This window comes from Rhodamnia argentea, chromosome 8 (assembly GCF_020921035.1).
Source record: "Rhodamnia argentea isolate NSW1041297 chromosome 8, ASM2092103v1, whole genome shotgun sequence".
Taxonomy (NCBI): domain Eukaryota; kingdom Viridiplantae; phylum Streptophyta; class Magnoliopsida; order Myrtales; family Myrtaceae; genus Rhodamnia; species Rhodamnia argentea.
In genome coordinates this window covers 9205231-9220160 of record NC_063157.1, presented here as the reverse complement: position 1 = coordinate 9220160, position 14930 = coordinate 9205231, and the positions used below count along the sequence as shown (strand labels likewise).

Sequence of the window (14930 nt, the reverse complement as noted above, 5' to 3'; positions counted from 1 at the left end):
TATCTTATTTCACTGAGTCAAAAAAACACAAGTTCAATGGCCGGTTTTCGAACATAGGGGTATTAATCAGAGCGGCACCATGTCATTAAATGGAAAAACATATGCATCAATCGTATTTGCGAGATTTTATGAGTTTAAACTATTAGATGAAAGCGTGGTTTTATATTGTAATAATTTGTCACTCCCTTTCGCGTTTAATTTGATCCTTTTGCCGGTACTAAGCTTGGAAATATCTAATTTGGGGGAGACAAATGAGGCTCGAAGAGATTCGAACTGAGGACTTTTTTCTTAAGCTTTTACAATAATTGAAGGCGATCTTACAAAATCTCATGATATTAATGATACAACATACGATAATCGGTGTGATTGGAGGGACGTGGCCTTACGCGTCTATGTGATTATACATCGTCCCACTCTCTAATATGATCTATAATATAGGGAAAAAAAAAACTTACTTAATAAAGTACGAGCAGGATGATTTATCGCTTATTTCTTTGTAACTACATAAACGTGTTGACAGATATTTCTTTGCAGGTTTGGAACGTCAAGTGATGCTGCTCCCTTGAACGGGTCGACTTTTGTTTTTTGAAAAAAAAAACAAAAAACAAAAACAGAAGCATATGGACAAAAGACGTGTGAGGTCAATGGTTGCCTCCACATTCCTTTCACGGCGCTGACAGTGGAATGGACAGACAAATGACACATGTCCCCTGTCTTGCCCGAAAGCTAAGTCCTTGAAACATTCTCGAACCCTCTTCAAACTAGAATCACAGATCACTCCTCCTTTTAAAAAAAAATGACACGAAGCCTTTCAATTCGATCGGTTTAATTCTTTACATTGTTATCAAATCGAGCCCATCCGATCAATTTTGATCAGAAATCACTAATGTAATGGATGCCGGCTATTTTATAAAATGCGATCGACTACGATATAGATAAATTTTTTTAATACTTTTCCCCTTCTCCTATGAGGCCGTGACATGAAGTCGCTACCCATGTTCTAGATTTGTAATATAAGCTTACAAAGGACGTCCCGCACGTCCGACCTAGGGCGGAGTTTTCTGTGTCGAGACTATGCTTCATGGGCAAGTCTCGTTTGTTTGTTCCAGAGAAGTTTATGTGTTGCTGTTGTTATTGTTGTTGTTTTTTTTTAGGTGGTGAAATGGAGAAGTCTATGTTGGGTGGTTCCACTATTGTTCGTCCATGGAGGTGGAAAGCTATCAGAACAACCGGAAAATGTTGGATACTTGTCACCCGGCGTTCACCTACCGTTTGTTCCTGCTTATGTCATTAGAGTGTATACTGACTTTTAAGCTTCGTTTGTTGCGAAAAGAAACGAATGATACATTAAATGATTGCTCGAAATAATTAGTCATACAAAATATGTTCCGGCAACATAATTTATGCTTAAATATTTTGATAGATGATGAAAATATTTTTCATTTATTTTTATAAGAAATACAAGTGGTCATTTTCGGGAAAATATCTTACAAATATTTATTTTTCGCGAAACGTAAAGAGTCTTAATGTCTTTTCCGTTTAATGTGGAATTGAAGAAGGTGGATGTGCTTTTCTAATGATCCAAGGGTACAGCCATAGAGATCTATTAGGTCAGCGAAACGTCTTGCGATAGTATTTCGATCTGTGCATGTGACCTTAAGTCACGAGCCACCGGCCAACCCTCGCTAGCCATGGGCAATGGCCTGGACGCCCTCGCCGGATCGAGACAAGGCTGCTTGACCTGGGCGTCGCGGTCCTTGCCAGGTCTAGGCGAGGGGCCATGCGATTCCTCGCCCTAGTGGCCAACGAGGCATTGTGGCTCTCGCCTAGAGTCGGTGAGGTTACGCCGGCAGCGGTTGCTAGCCTAGAAAAAAAAAAAAACAAAACGCATAAAAGAAAAGAAAAATTAAATAAAAACCAATCAAAATATAGTTAAAAAAATATGCATATGTCGGCGCCGGTTGTGCCACATAAGATAATCAGCATTCACATCAATGATTTTCGGTCAAAACTAGCCGGATGGACTCAATTGGTATCGTGGCAAAAAAATTTAGAATTAAACAGGTACTAATGTAAAACCGATCGAGGAAATGTAGAAGTGTGGCAGCGGCGAAGTGGACGGAGGGTGGGCGGCTGCCGCGAAGAAACTTTGATATTGTGGAGCGGAGGTTGACGTCTGATGAGCTCACCATCACCATCGCCATCACCATCTTCCTCGCGTGTGATCGACCCGATCTCGTTGAACGGTGACCGAAGGGTCATCGACCGTAAACTGTCCCCCGCCCCAAAAGACCATCTTACTTTACTTTTTAAAGCTTCATTTTCGTGGGCCCCGGAGTGGAGAAATCGGACTTTGAATCCACTGACGAGTCCAAAAAGACGAGTCAAAAATTCGTGTGAGCATATCAACTTTTTTTTTTGGGGGTCTTGCACGTCGCGGGCCGGTGCATGCGCTTATTGATTTTTCTCCAAAAAAGTTGTGCTAGCTTTAAATAGTTATGCAAATAGTCTAGTAGATTTAAGCTAGATCTTAAGGATCTTTACGGTAACACCCCAGAAAAAGTATTTCCGTTCTCAAAATATTCTCATAATACTTTGAAAATAAAAACGCGTATAGTAAAAAATTATTCTAAAAGTATTCCGAGAACACTTTTGAAAAACAAAAACACTTCTAGAGCAAAAATGAGAAACAAAAAAAAATTATTTTTGGATTTTAAAACACTTTTTAGAAACAACTCGAGAGCAAGCTTGTGCAAGCCACCACCTCCCACCATTGTCGGCGAGGAGTTGAAGTGACCGACGCCGCTTGTCCCAGGTCCCCGACCACCCACCGTCGCCCCCCGCCAGCCTCTGCCCCCACCGCCCGTTGCTCGACGCGAGCCACCGCCGGTCGCCTCCTGCCGCCGACCCCAGCTGGTAGGCCACCGTCGGTTGCAGATCCTTCATTTTGGTGAAATTTTTTTTTTTTTATACTTGCCAAACACGTTTCTATTCTCGAAAACAAGAGCGAGAAATAGAAATACAAAAAAATGTTTATGTTTCAAATATGTTCTCGAGGAACGAAACATTACCATACACAACCTACGTAACTTTATAAATGCTTGGGGATGTTTTTGCTACTAATGAACATAGTCAAGTAACGTTGTTTTTCCGACCCAAAAAAAAAAAAGAATAAGTAATGCTGCTACAAAAAAAGAAAAAAACATAGTCAAGTAATCGACCAAAAAAAAAAAACATATTCAAGTGACAAGTTAAAAAAAATGAAGAATTGAAGATAGATCGCAACGTTAATGCAATCCCAACCTATAAAGTAACTAACGGATGACAGATGAGGAATTTAAAGCGGCTTGCTGACGTTAGCATGATGCAATCATTGCCTCGCCCCCTCCGGCCGAATTTTTGCTTTCTTTCCTTGTCGTTCAATTTTTTTTGCACGGGGCGTTTTTCCTTTTTCCCCCTTCTCGAATGAGTGTTTTTGACTCTTTGCGGTAGCTTTAGTTTTAGTTTCTTTTTTTCGTTTTTTTTTTTTCGTGCCGTCTTCTTCGTCAACATTTGAAAAATGATGCAAAGCCCATCTATTTTTTCCTCAGTTAAAAAATTACGTGGGAGAAAATTGTCAGAAATGACATGAACCTGTTACATTTTACCAATTCAGTCCTAAACCTTTTTTAATTTTACATATTCAGTCCTAAACCTTTTTTTTTGTGCCAATTCAGTCATAAATCTCTTGTATTTATACCAATACTGTCCATCCGACTAATTTTAACCGGTTGGCGTTAACATGGATGCAGACCGACGCCGATTTGGATAATTTTCAATAATATTTTAAGGACGATGGACTGTTCTATCGAGAGACCATATACACATGCTTCTAATTCAAGTCTTAATCTAACGAGCGCACCACGGCACGACTTAAGTTAACTAAGATTAGGAATAGCCCTTTTCAAGAGGATTGTTCTCTCGAGATATCATAAAAGTTTTATAATGTGAAAGAAAGGATATACTCATAAATTTCAAGTGATTATAATCTCGATATCAAATTGCAAATAATAATATCGAGAATACATTTCTATCGATATTGATCGAGATGGCGTCCCACGACGATCCAAAATCCATTAATGAAAAAGAGTAAGCCCAGCCCCAAAGTTGTAAAATGTTAGAATAGTGATGGGCTATTTGTAAATGGAACTTGGGTGTTTTGGTCGATGAATGCATGTTGACAAATCACTTCCAACACTCATCGATTTGAAAAGCCCACTTCATCGGACAACGAAGCCCAATGTTTAAAATCATAGAATTTCCTGAGTGTTTTTTTTTTTTTAACCCTCATAATTGTCTAGAAACTCGTACGTTGTTCAGATTAGTGGACATATCAAATTGTCCATGGTTAAAAAGCATGCAAATGGTAGGCACAATTAAATCAGACAATCTCGGAACACGATCGGAGATAATTTGCCTAATCTCATACGCTAACATTGAAATCTAACGGAAGCCAACATTCACAAATTCGTTAATAGGCAACATCCTATAATCTCCCGGCCGAGATCGGACTTTTTGACCGATTCTTAAGGCCCCATTACGATTGTTCATGATTTAGTATTGGTAACTTTGCGATAAGATCTTGGTAGAGCACTCGTCAACATAAATCTAATTAGGAGTATTTCCATTTTCAAGACACTAGCAACACATAGTACAGAAAATGAAGGACAAAAAAAGAAAATGAAAAGGCGACACGATAGGAGATGAGAATGATGTTTTCAAAGGAAACTTGGTGTGGAGGGTAGCCATGCACCTCAAAGAGTGAAGCTAAACCTGCCATCGGCATCGATCCAAATTGATCTAAGGTCTAGCCAAGGTATGAGGGTTGGGCTTGAGCCTCAAGTCTCGACTCGCCGCCTTCGGGATGGGAAGAAAGATCGTGTTAGAGAGAGAGAGAGAGAAATTTTCTTAATGCGTTCCTTGTTGGACATGTGGCAAAAATTTGACGCCCAATAAGACAGTAATAGAAGCACTGGTCCTTACAGGACAAGGCTTCCTCGCCCGCGGCCGCGATGGCCTTGCTAAGAATTGGGTGAGGCCGGTGATGCTCTCCCATAATCGGCAAGGCATTCCGGTCCTTGTCAGCCGCTGAGAAAAAAAAAAAAGGAAAAGTAAGAAAATAATGAAAAACTCGAAATAATATCAAACTATTATTAAATAGCGTCCCTGTCAATGCCGGTCGTGCCACATAGGATGGCTAGCGATTTCTTGCCGATATGATTCAATCGGCAAAAAAGTAAAAAGATTTAAAATTTAATTAGCAAAATTAAAAGGTTTATAATTGAATAGATAAAAGCGCAATAAGATTATGACTTTTTTTATAATTTTCCCGGCCAGCCGCTTATCAAGCGACTTGGTTCGAGCCTCAAAGAGTCCCACAAAAGGCGTTATCGATATGACTCGATCGGAGGTCAAGCCAAGATCCTAGGCTAGGGGTTGATTCGAGCCTCAAATCTTGACTCGTTTTTGAACAAGGTATGGACTTGTGCTATAAATCCGACAGCCAATAATATACATTGGGACCTTAGACCCACTAATCATTTTGATAAACGACTTGATTAATCCTCACTTTTGCCGACTTTTACTGTAATTTCCACTAAAAAAAAAATTCTTTGTGTTGGGGTCCATGGGGTTTACGGTGGTCCGCCTATGTAGGCAACCACCCCCCATGCTCACCGTTGATAAGGCGAGTTATTAACATCGTGAAACGACGTGATATTCGTGTTTTTATCTATAGTTCCTCCCTCTGCCAAGTTCCTTTAATAGAACGAAAGAATAGATAACAATGAGAGGACGACAACGATGATTCTCTCTTCTCCTCTTCCGAACGTGATATCGGGACGAATTCTCTCGTTGCATTTTAGACACTTAATCTACGAAAAACTAGGTACGTCCGTTACGTTATGTATTTCTCCGATCGGTGATTCAAGATGACCCTAGAGCTTGTTAATTCCGTGTAATCCGCTGCGTATATAATCGAGATCGATTCCCTTCACTTTGGATATCCATACATTTGTGATTAAAAAGCTTGCTCACCATGTTAACTTTTCCACCTTCAGTATGATGGAGGTAGTGTAGGATACGCATCCTTTCCCAAACACACCCACACAAGAACCCTCATCTCTTCACTAGGATCGCTAAGAGATGGATTTTTTTTTCTTGTGATTAACCACAAAAATGGTTTCTTCTTACGCTTTCGGAATAAACCGGCGCCACGTGTAAGTCAACTACTTTATTAACAAACCTTGCTTTCTTATAGATTGACAAGTAATCAAATCTCTAATGGCTTGTTATTTTTTTCTCCTTAGTTCACTACTTTTTCTGAACCCTTCTTCACTGGAAATACGGATCGAAAATAGACTCAAGCTTCATTTGTTTCACGAAAAATGAATGTCCGGAATACACTTTCCTCAAAACAATCACATGTGTAGCTTATAAAAATAAATGAATTAAAAATATTTTCATCGTCTGTAAAAATATTTACACATAAATTATTGTTGATAATGAAAATATTTTTTACTCACCAATAATTTCAAGTGATACAAGAGATCATTTTGGGAGATATTTTTCGAATCATGCATTTTTCGAGAAATAAACGGAGCGTTATAGAAAAATAATTTTTGGTTCTAAACGTTTGCTTCGCGGAAAGGAATCAAATAAAAATGGAATGATCGTTCCATAGGCATAGGCATAAACAGCTATTTTTCCAATTTGTTTTGCCTAATGGAAATAGTTATTTTTCATCCAATTTTCAGCCCACGGGGCCTCGTGAAAATTACAAATCCGACCCAACCTCCAAAAGGCCCGACCCGACCCGACCCAATGCAATTCTGTTCCGCTAATTAAAAATTCACGGGCGAGATTATTACGTCAGCCTTGGTGGGGTCGGATCGGGGCCCCGAAACTATCCCGAACCGAAATAAATTTTCTGTCGGGCCTCCCCGGATAAATTCGTGGCACTGAAATTATTTCATCTTTTCCGTTTACTTATCATTAACTAATTAATTATAATAAGGCAACAGCACAAAGCTTCGGGAATTTTTCTCTTTCCTCTGTTCGGTTTTTGGATCCTTTCGCAGCTTCGTCTCCGACAAGAACCATGGTCCAGAGGTAAAATCGCCCTGAGGTTTATTTCGTCTCTTGTCCACTTGTTCTCTCCCATGGTTTCTCTTGGTGTTTGTCGAGGCCGAGCTCTGCTTCTTGTTTGTTTGTTTGATTGACTCGGGAGCTTTCTAGCGTTTCCAATCCATAACCCAGAACAGAAACCAAGAAAGTTAAACGTAGCAAGCTTTACGTTCTTTCCTGTAATGGGGTCGTTCCAGACATGTTTGGTTTTTCGTTTTGTGAGTGGCTGTTGGGCGGTGATTCTCTGGAGTCGCCCAAGGTCGGCGCCGCTCGATCCGATCGGATTTGTGATCTGCGACTTCTGATTAGGGGGCCAAGAGCTTTGGAAAAAATTTGTGCGTGTGATTTCTTTTTTCCAGGTGATCATCGACATAGTTAATCTGGTATTAGGTGTAGATAAACTCGAGTTAGTCGTTTACATATACGTAAGCCCAAGCTGGAGGTTGGTAATGGGTTCTTTCTGGTCGAGGACTGGCCTGTCCCTGAGTACAATGAATGTTAGACATCTGCTTTCTTTTTCTGTTCATCTTTGGTCATTGTTTTGGTTTCCTCTTTGACCACGATTCTCATTCGGTTTGATGAGCTTTTGACCCTTTTCTTGGAATTGTTTCCAATGATCTTTTAAGCTACACATGTCGTTGCAAAGGGAGGGAAAAGTTTTTATTTTTATTTTTTTTTTTGGGTGGTGCATTCGTTTTGTTTCTAGACCTTATGCTGTCGTTCGGCCTATACCTCGGATGCACCAATGGTTTGCTTAACCTGTTTATTGTGATGTGCAATCGTTTATTGTTCCTGCTGGACTTCACATGGTTCCTGGAAACTGCTGTGTAGATTGGATCAATTTATTTACGAATTCTTTATTCTGTCCATATCGTTGCTTCCTTTCTTTACTCTTCTATTTCATATATCTACGCAAAGTCTGCATGCGCGGCCAGCACAATTGAATTCTAAGTGTATGTAGGAGTGTTTCTGAGCTAGTTCTGCTCTAGAAGTGGTCATGATTCCCTGAGGGATCTCATTAATTTTCTATTTGCTCTGCGAAGTTATCCAATTCTACTTTCTTGTTTATTGGGATCTCTACTGTAAGTGATAATAGTTTGTGTGGATGTTCAAACAACAATATTTGGGTTTTTAGTACCTTTGCTCTCCGAGAATGAACATTTGATACCGTTTTCCAATTATGTTCCATGAAGTACTAAAGGCTGTTTTATTGATTGTTTAGTAAACATTCCTGTCTTTGTATTCAGGTTGGAGGATCCATTTGTCTGAACATTCACCGAATTATCAAGTCTCTCTTGAATGCTTTTTCTTTTTAGATAATATCTTTCAAGCCTCTCTAGATCTTGCTCAGCAGGGAACGTAGGGAATGCTGAAAGATGTATCTAACAGAATTAGACTCTGTCTCAAGTGTTGATGAGGTTGGAAGAGTAAGAAAGCTGTCCTTACTTATGCATGATGAGACTGGTGTTTTGGCACTCGACCGTTTAGATCTATTGCCTCAACTTCAGAATGGATCCTGTAGTCATGTAATGGCTGTTGTTCTAGTGCAATATTTATGTGGAGACGGTTAAGCAGCTTGAAAATATATTTACTCCAGCACCATAGCATTGCTTTTTAGATATTTTCTTTTCTTGATTTGGCATGGAAAATAAACCCAGTGTATTGACTCAAAGATACGAACTAGGACGACTTCTTGGTCAAGGCACCTTTGCGAAAGTCTACTATGGGAGAAGTCTTCGGACAAGCGAGAGTGTAGCTATTAAGGTCATAGACAAAGAAAAAATCTTGAAGGTTGGTCTGATGGATCAAATCAAGCGAGAAATCTCTGTTATGAGAATTGTTAAACACCCTCACATTGTGCAGCTTTATGAGGTAATGGCCACCAAGAGCAAAATTTACTTTGTCATGGAATATGCTAAAGGTGGCGAGCTCTTTAATAAGGTTGCTAAAGGAAAGCTGAAGGAGGATATCGCTAGGAAATTCTTCATACAGCTTATGAATGCAGTTGATTTTTGCCACAGTAGGAATGTTTATCATCGAGACATCAAGCCAGAGAATTTACTCCTAGATGAGAACGACAATCTGAAGGTGTCTGATTTTGGATTAAGTGCACTTGCAGAATCCAAGCGCCAAGATGGGCTGCTCCATACAACTTGTGGCACTCCTGCTTATGTGGCTCCTGAAGTGATTCGCCAAAAAGGCTATGATGGGGCCAAAGCTGATATTTGGTCATGTGGGGTGGTCTTGTATGTTCTATTGGCAGGCTATCTTCCTTTTCACGATTCAAATTTGATGGAGATGTATAGGAAGATAGGCAGAGCAGATTTTAAATGCCCTAGTTGGTTCCCTCCCGAAGCTCGGCGCCTTCTAGGCAAAATATTAGATCCGGACCCTAGTACAAGGATTTCCATAGCCAAGATAAAGGAAAGTTCTTGGTTTAGGAAAGGGTTAATCTCCAACAAACAGATTATGCGGGAAACGGAGAACAGGGACATGGATGTCTCGCAGTCAAGCAGTTCTAGTTCATCTGAGAGTAAGAGTAACAGTATTCCTAACGAGTCAAAGGCGGAGCATAAAAAACCTCCAAATCTGAATGCTTTTGATATCATCTCTTTTTCTGCTGGCTTCGATCTTTCCGGCTTGTTTGAGGAATTCTCCCCGAAAAGAGAGGAAAGATTCACCTCTAGACAACCTGCTTCTGTCATCTTGTCTAAGCTACAGGAAGTTGCCAACTGCTTTAGGCTGAAGGTGATGAAGAAGGACGCGGGTTTGCTGAAACTGGAAGGGACCAAGGAAGGTAGGAAGGGGATCCTTGGCATTGATGCGGAGATCTTTGAGATCACCCCATCTTTTCACTTGATCGAACTTAAGAAAGCTAGCGGGGATACGATGGAATATCAGAAGGCAATGAAAGAAGATATAAGACCTGCTCTTGAAGACATTGTTTGGGTGTGGCAAGGTGAGCAAACACCCACAGCCACAGTAAATGCAGAACCAGCTGCAGCAACAATTTTTAGATGAGTTCCTGACTGACTTCTCCGGTTCTCTGCTTGTGCTTTTGCTTGCTCTTGTATATGAGATATACTTGATTTCCTTTGCTGTATGTATCGTTGCTTCACTTACCACGTGCCTTAGGTCAACAGTGGGCATGTCGATTTTGTGTAATCTCTTTTGTGATGAAGAGATGATAATGCACATAGATGTGCCTTGAAGCACACTGTTGAAGTTGTATACCATGTTTTCATCATGCAAACTCCCTTATCTGGGTGTCGCTTATGGTGACCTGAACAAAGTTGTTGAAGTGCTATTGGCGATGAAATGTAAAGCTTATGATAGCTTGAGTGGTGACTGCCCTTTGATGTCGACCGGGCCAGGGTATGTCGTAAGAAAGAAACAGGGCAAAAGTTCAAATGGCATTGTTGTAAATCTTATACACAGGTTCTGTAAGAGCCAGTACATGACTTTCCAAGTTTGAGTAGCATAGGACTCATGATCACACACGCTCCATCCATGGTATATTTAAGAAGAAGTAAACTGAATAAGCACTTGAAGCAAGGCGCTTTGTGCAAGTATGCACTTCTTGCCCTATTCTATTTTCTTTACCCAAATCCCAAACCTGGGTCAGGACAAGGATGTCTTAAATCCTAAGCTCAGCATTAATAGGTCTTCAAGAGGACAAGATAATTTTAGAGGGCGGTAGTGGTGTCGCAACAACACATTAGGGATGAGGCAGCAAATTGGACTGTAGCCTCTCAAGGACTGTAGGAGCATCACGTTTTGACTTTTGAGGTCGAAATTTGGACTGGGGGATGGTTTTAATTTACTTCTTTTCTTTCTTTTGGCTGCTCTTTTGTTCTTTTGGCCAGAGGATTGGTCTATAGTTGGCCATGCAATTGCACTTAATTTCTTGTGTCTATGGATGCACAAGCTGTGAGTCTTAACTCGATTAAAAAAATTAATGAACTAATGCCCCAAGGCCTACTATGTTTTCCCATAAGCATTTATGGCCACTCTGATACTTCATTCCTTTAAAGACTCAAATCGAATATTTCGTAGCGGTTGTGTGACCCTTATAACAACATGAAAAGGGTGACCCTTATAGTAGTAGCATGCAAAGGGACCCTTATAACAACATGAAAAGGGTGACCTTTATAGTAGCATGCAAAGGGGGCCGCTATATTCCAAAAAAAAACTTACAATAATTTAAAGCTATAATCGATTTGTAGGGAGGGCTAAACCAAATGATGAGCTCAAGGGGCCAATTATAAAAAATATCTTAAATCTATTGTAATTGTGCCAATATCATCTTAAATCTTTTGTGTTGTTTCAATTCAATCCTTTTGCCCAACTTTGGCTGGCCGGCACTGAAGTGGCCAATTTTTAACAATTTTTAATTTTTTTTATCTTTTATTATTTTCTTTCTCTTCTTTTGTTCTTTCCTTTCTTCTTCCTCCAGTCGGTCATCGAGGTAGAGCCGACGAGGGTAAGGTTGGCCTCACTAGCCATGGCAAGGCCGAGCTCGCCTAGCCATGGCAAGGTTCGGCTCGCCTTTAACGTCGCGAGGCGACCTTGCCATGGCTAGGTCGTCGCTTGCCCTCGCTGGCTTTGGCCTTTGGCCGATTCTTGCTCCATCGACCGATTGGAGGAAGAAAAATGGAAGCGAAGAAAAAGAGAAAGAAAAAAATAGAAAATAAAAAGATTCGAACAATATTATAATATTATTGAAAATTGGCCACATCAATGCCGGTTGGCGTCCAAATCAACGAATTTCAACCAAAGTTGGTTTGAAGAACTGAATTGGCACAAATACAAAAAAGTTTAAGACTAAATTGGCACAATTACAATAAGTTCAATTTTTTTTTGGTAATTTGCCCATTTGTAAGGATTATTTGATTACAGTGATTCTTTATGTTAGATGAAAACGAATACCACAATTTTTTGTGCAATGAAAAAGAATACTTGATGTGCTCGCGACACAAAACAATATACGACATCGTCACATACTCTTCCCTCAAAATTCGAACACTTTGCTTGGGTATTTCGTAAATTTGCCGACTACTACTGCTGCATCAACTTCTCCCAAAGTTAACAAGTTATTCATCCTCTACAATGCAAACTAATTGCCTTTACAGGAATCTGATCACCGGAAGTGATCTACTTCGCACAAGTTTTTTAAAACGCAATCAATAGCACTTCCTTCTTACAGATGATTCCATCATTATTCTGAAGTTAAAACTACAGCATCCTACACTCTATAATTAGACAAAAATGGGAGACTGAGTCAAGTCGATAATTTCGGGACAAATGGTAGAAACCCTTCTCCTCTTACCGGAAGAAGATGTAGGATTCAGCGATGGGGTGAACAGTTCTACGATCTCTATTTCCTCAGCCGCAATAAATCTAGTGGTCTCTTGGCTGTTATTAGCAGTCGAAGATGTCTCAGGCAATTTCCCTTCTAACTGCTTATTTAACTCGGCACTCCTTCCTTCATCCGAGTAAAAAGAGCAGGGGTTGACTGAAGATTGTACTCTAACTGGAGACAAGCCGACCCCATAATCTTCTCCATAAATGGGCCGGTGTACCGGTGGTTCGTCGTAGCTCAGATTATGTATCGTTTCGTCTCTTACTGACTGCTCCTCCAATCTGTGAGCATTGCAATCCTTGTCATCAACCTCCACCTCGCCTTCCCATTCACCTTCCGGCATCGAAACTGCTATTCCGTCAGAATAGCATGGGAGCTCATCCATGGGGCAAATCTGAACCTTCATGTGCTCGGGCAAACTCAGGCAACCAGCAGAATGCTCCGTGTATTTTGTTGAAAAATAGTTCACTCTGATGTTCAAACTAGTTTCCAGGGAAGGAATGCATAAGTTCCAGGCAGACCAACCTGATCTCTAACAACGGACACGGACCAATACTGGTAATCCTAAGTGGGAAGAAAAAGGAAACACTGGTAAGTACCTTTGCCAGGATGGGAGATTAAGCATTGTGTATGCCAGTTTAATCTTGTTGCCTATCCCAGAGAGGGATTTGAATTCTGAAGCTGCCTTCCTTACGGCCAAGGATTCTCTTGGATGCTGCCAGGCCCATTCGAACTGTAGTTTTCTCGATCAAAGCAGAATGCATCAGGCAAAGAACACTACCTCAAAGCATATGGTGACTACAGCTAGAGCTTCATTCAAAGGCAAAACCACAGCGGCAAAATCAACCCTTTTGGGAATTACGCTACAAAAGTCCACAAAAACTGTAAATTGACGACCCAATTTAAGTCACCATCAGAGACATGAGAAGAAACACAGTGAACCGAGACTCTGAAATTGTTAACTTTTTGCAAGTCTAGACCTGCATATTAAGATGATCTCTCAACTTAGAAACTACAGATACATTGTAATTCCTTCACAACGAGTCAACTCATGAAACAGTCCGAATCAGAGATTAATTGACGCATGCTCTGCAAAACAATCTTGTAAAAAATTGCCGTTGAAATTGGAACTGAGTCTAGGCGAAATTTGCGCGAAGAAGTAGGAAGGAACATGCGATGAGAGCGGAGCCGAACCTGAAGAGCGGAGACATGGGAGGGGAAGCCGTAGATGCAGAAGACCATTTCCCAGGGTCGCTTTCTCTTGGTCCTCCACGCTCCGCACATCAATTCCCCGTTGTGCTGCCTGATTCGCCGTCTAGGGTTCACCGTGAATCTGTCCGAGCGAGAATTCAAGATCAGCTCGACGTTGACAAAAGAAATAGATCCAAACAGTCACCGGACCACGATCGGTCACCGAAAGTGTACAGGATCGGAGTCCGAACCCACGAAGAGGAAGAAGAGATTGGTACCCGATGTAGGTGTGACCTTTGTGGCGAGGGCTGAGGGAGGCCAGGAGGTAGCACGCAAAGAACTTTCCATCTCCATCTCCTTTTCCTTCTTCTTCTTCTTCTTCGATCTCCGTCGATCTGGCGGCTAGGTTTTCCACCTTCTCCGATCGACCCCTTCTCTTCCCCATCTCTCTCTCTCTCTCTCTCTGCGCGCTTGTCTGTGTCGCTGCAATTCGACCGTTGATTATACCGGAGAAAAAGGGCAAATCCAAGAGATTTCTACTTTTTGAATTGCCGTTGAAGTTAAGCAGAGTTTGGGCTGGACTGTTTGCGTTGAGGAAATGAGATGGTGGAGCCCAAGGCCCAAGGCCCAACGGCTCTATGTACAAGTAGGTTGTTTTTAAATTTTAATTTAAGCTCCGTTCGATTTGCATAAAAGGAGTGATTTAAAAAATATTTTGCTAAGACCAATTGCTTATGTAGCTTGAAATTTATTAGTCAATGAATAATATTTTTATTACCAACGACATTTTATGTCTAAATATATTCGTGCACAATGAAAACATTTTTCGTTTAGTCATTTTTGTAAGTGATACGGACAATCGTTTTTAAGAAAATATTTTTCAAGTTATTCATTTTTCATTAAACATACAGAGCATAAGCTCGTTTCCAGGAAAATTAACCCTCTGAAAAAACATTTTTCTCATTTTTTTTACCATTTATCACGTTTACGCAAATGAATTAAGGAAAAACCCTTCTTCACAAGTCAACAAAGAATCTGTGATGATTTACGGCTTTAATTTTCTTTTTTTTTCTTTTTTCAAAAAGGTCATTTTCTAAGTTTAGATTTTACCTCCACCAACACCGGACCGTTACAATGGTTATACCAAGATGTCCAGCCGAAGGACTCGGGCTCGTGGATGGTCCGCCGTGTTTCGTCTAATCTCATTGCATAA

At 40.6% G+C, this 14930-nt stretch overlaps 2 protein-coding genes across 3 annotated transcripts; one reads left to right on the top strand and one right to left on the bottom strand.

The window, feature by feature from the left end:
* The first annotated feature begins 7029 nt into the window (after nt 1–7029).
* LOC115736508 (CBL-interacting serine/threonine-protein kinase 10-like) lies at nt 7030–10395 on the top strand. 2 transcript variants are annotated; one of them, XM_030668233.2, is made up of 2 exons: nt 7030–7149; nt 8412–10395. In XM_030668233.2, exon 2 carries the CDS (start codon nt 8806–8808, stop codon nt 10183–10185), a length of 1380 nt encoding a protein of 459 aa, XP_030524093.1. In that variant the 5' UTR covers nt 7030–7149; nt 8412–8805; the 3' UTR covers nt 10186–10395. The 2 variants fall into 2 exon arrangements, with proteins under 2 accessions (XP_030524093.1, XP_030524092.1); XM_030668232.2 differs by lacking the exon at nt 7030–7149 and adding an exon at nt 7317–7523.
* A 1786-nt stretch (nt 10396–12181) lies between these two features.
* On the bottom strand, nt 12182–14237 carry LOC115736510. Its single transcript, XM_030668236.2, has 4 exons — nt 13996–14237; nt 13721–13859; nt 13126–13259; nt 12182–13008 (listed from the first exon to the last, which is right to left on the bottom strand). The coding sequence occupies exons 1-4, from the start codon at nt 14160–14162 to the stop codon at nt 12423–12425; spliced, it is 1026 nt and encodes a 341-aa protein (XP_030524096.1). The 5' UTR covers nt 14163–14237; the 3' UTR covers nt 12182–12422.
* Between the last annotated feature and the right edge of the window lie 693 nt (nt 14238–14930).

Excerpts from the sequence above, each read along its gene's own strand:
- LOC115736508 (XM_030668233.2), top strand. The coding sequence starts at position 8,806 with ATGGAAAATAAACCCAGTGTATTGACTCAAAGATACGAACTAGGACGA.
- LOC115736510 (XM_030668236.2), bottom strand. The coding sequence starts at position 14,162 with ATGGGGAAGAGAAGGGGTCGATCGGAGAAGGTGGAAAACCTAGCCGCC. Across the intron at positions 13,860-13,995 it reads AAAGGTCACACCTACATCGG|ATTCACGGTGAACCCTAGAC; the intron begins GTACCAATCTCT and ends TCGCTCGGACAG. Across the intron at positions 13,009-13,125 it reads AATCTCCCATCCTGGCAAAG|TTTGAACATCAGAGTGAACT; the intron begins GTACTTACCAGT and ends CCTGGAAACTAG.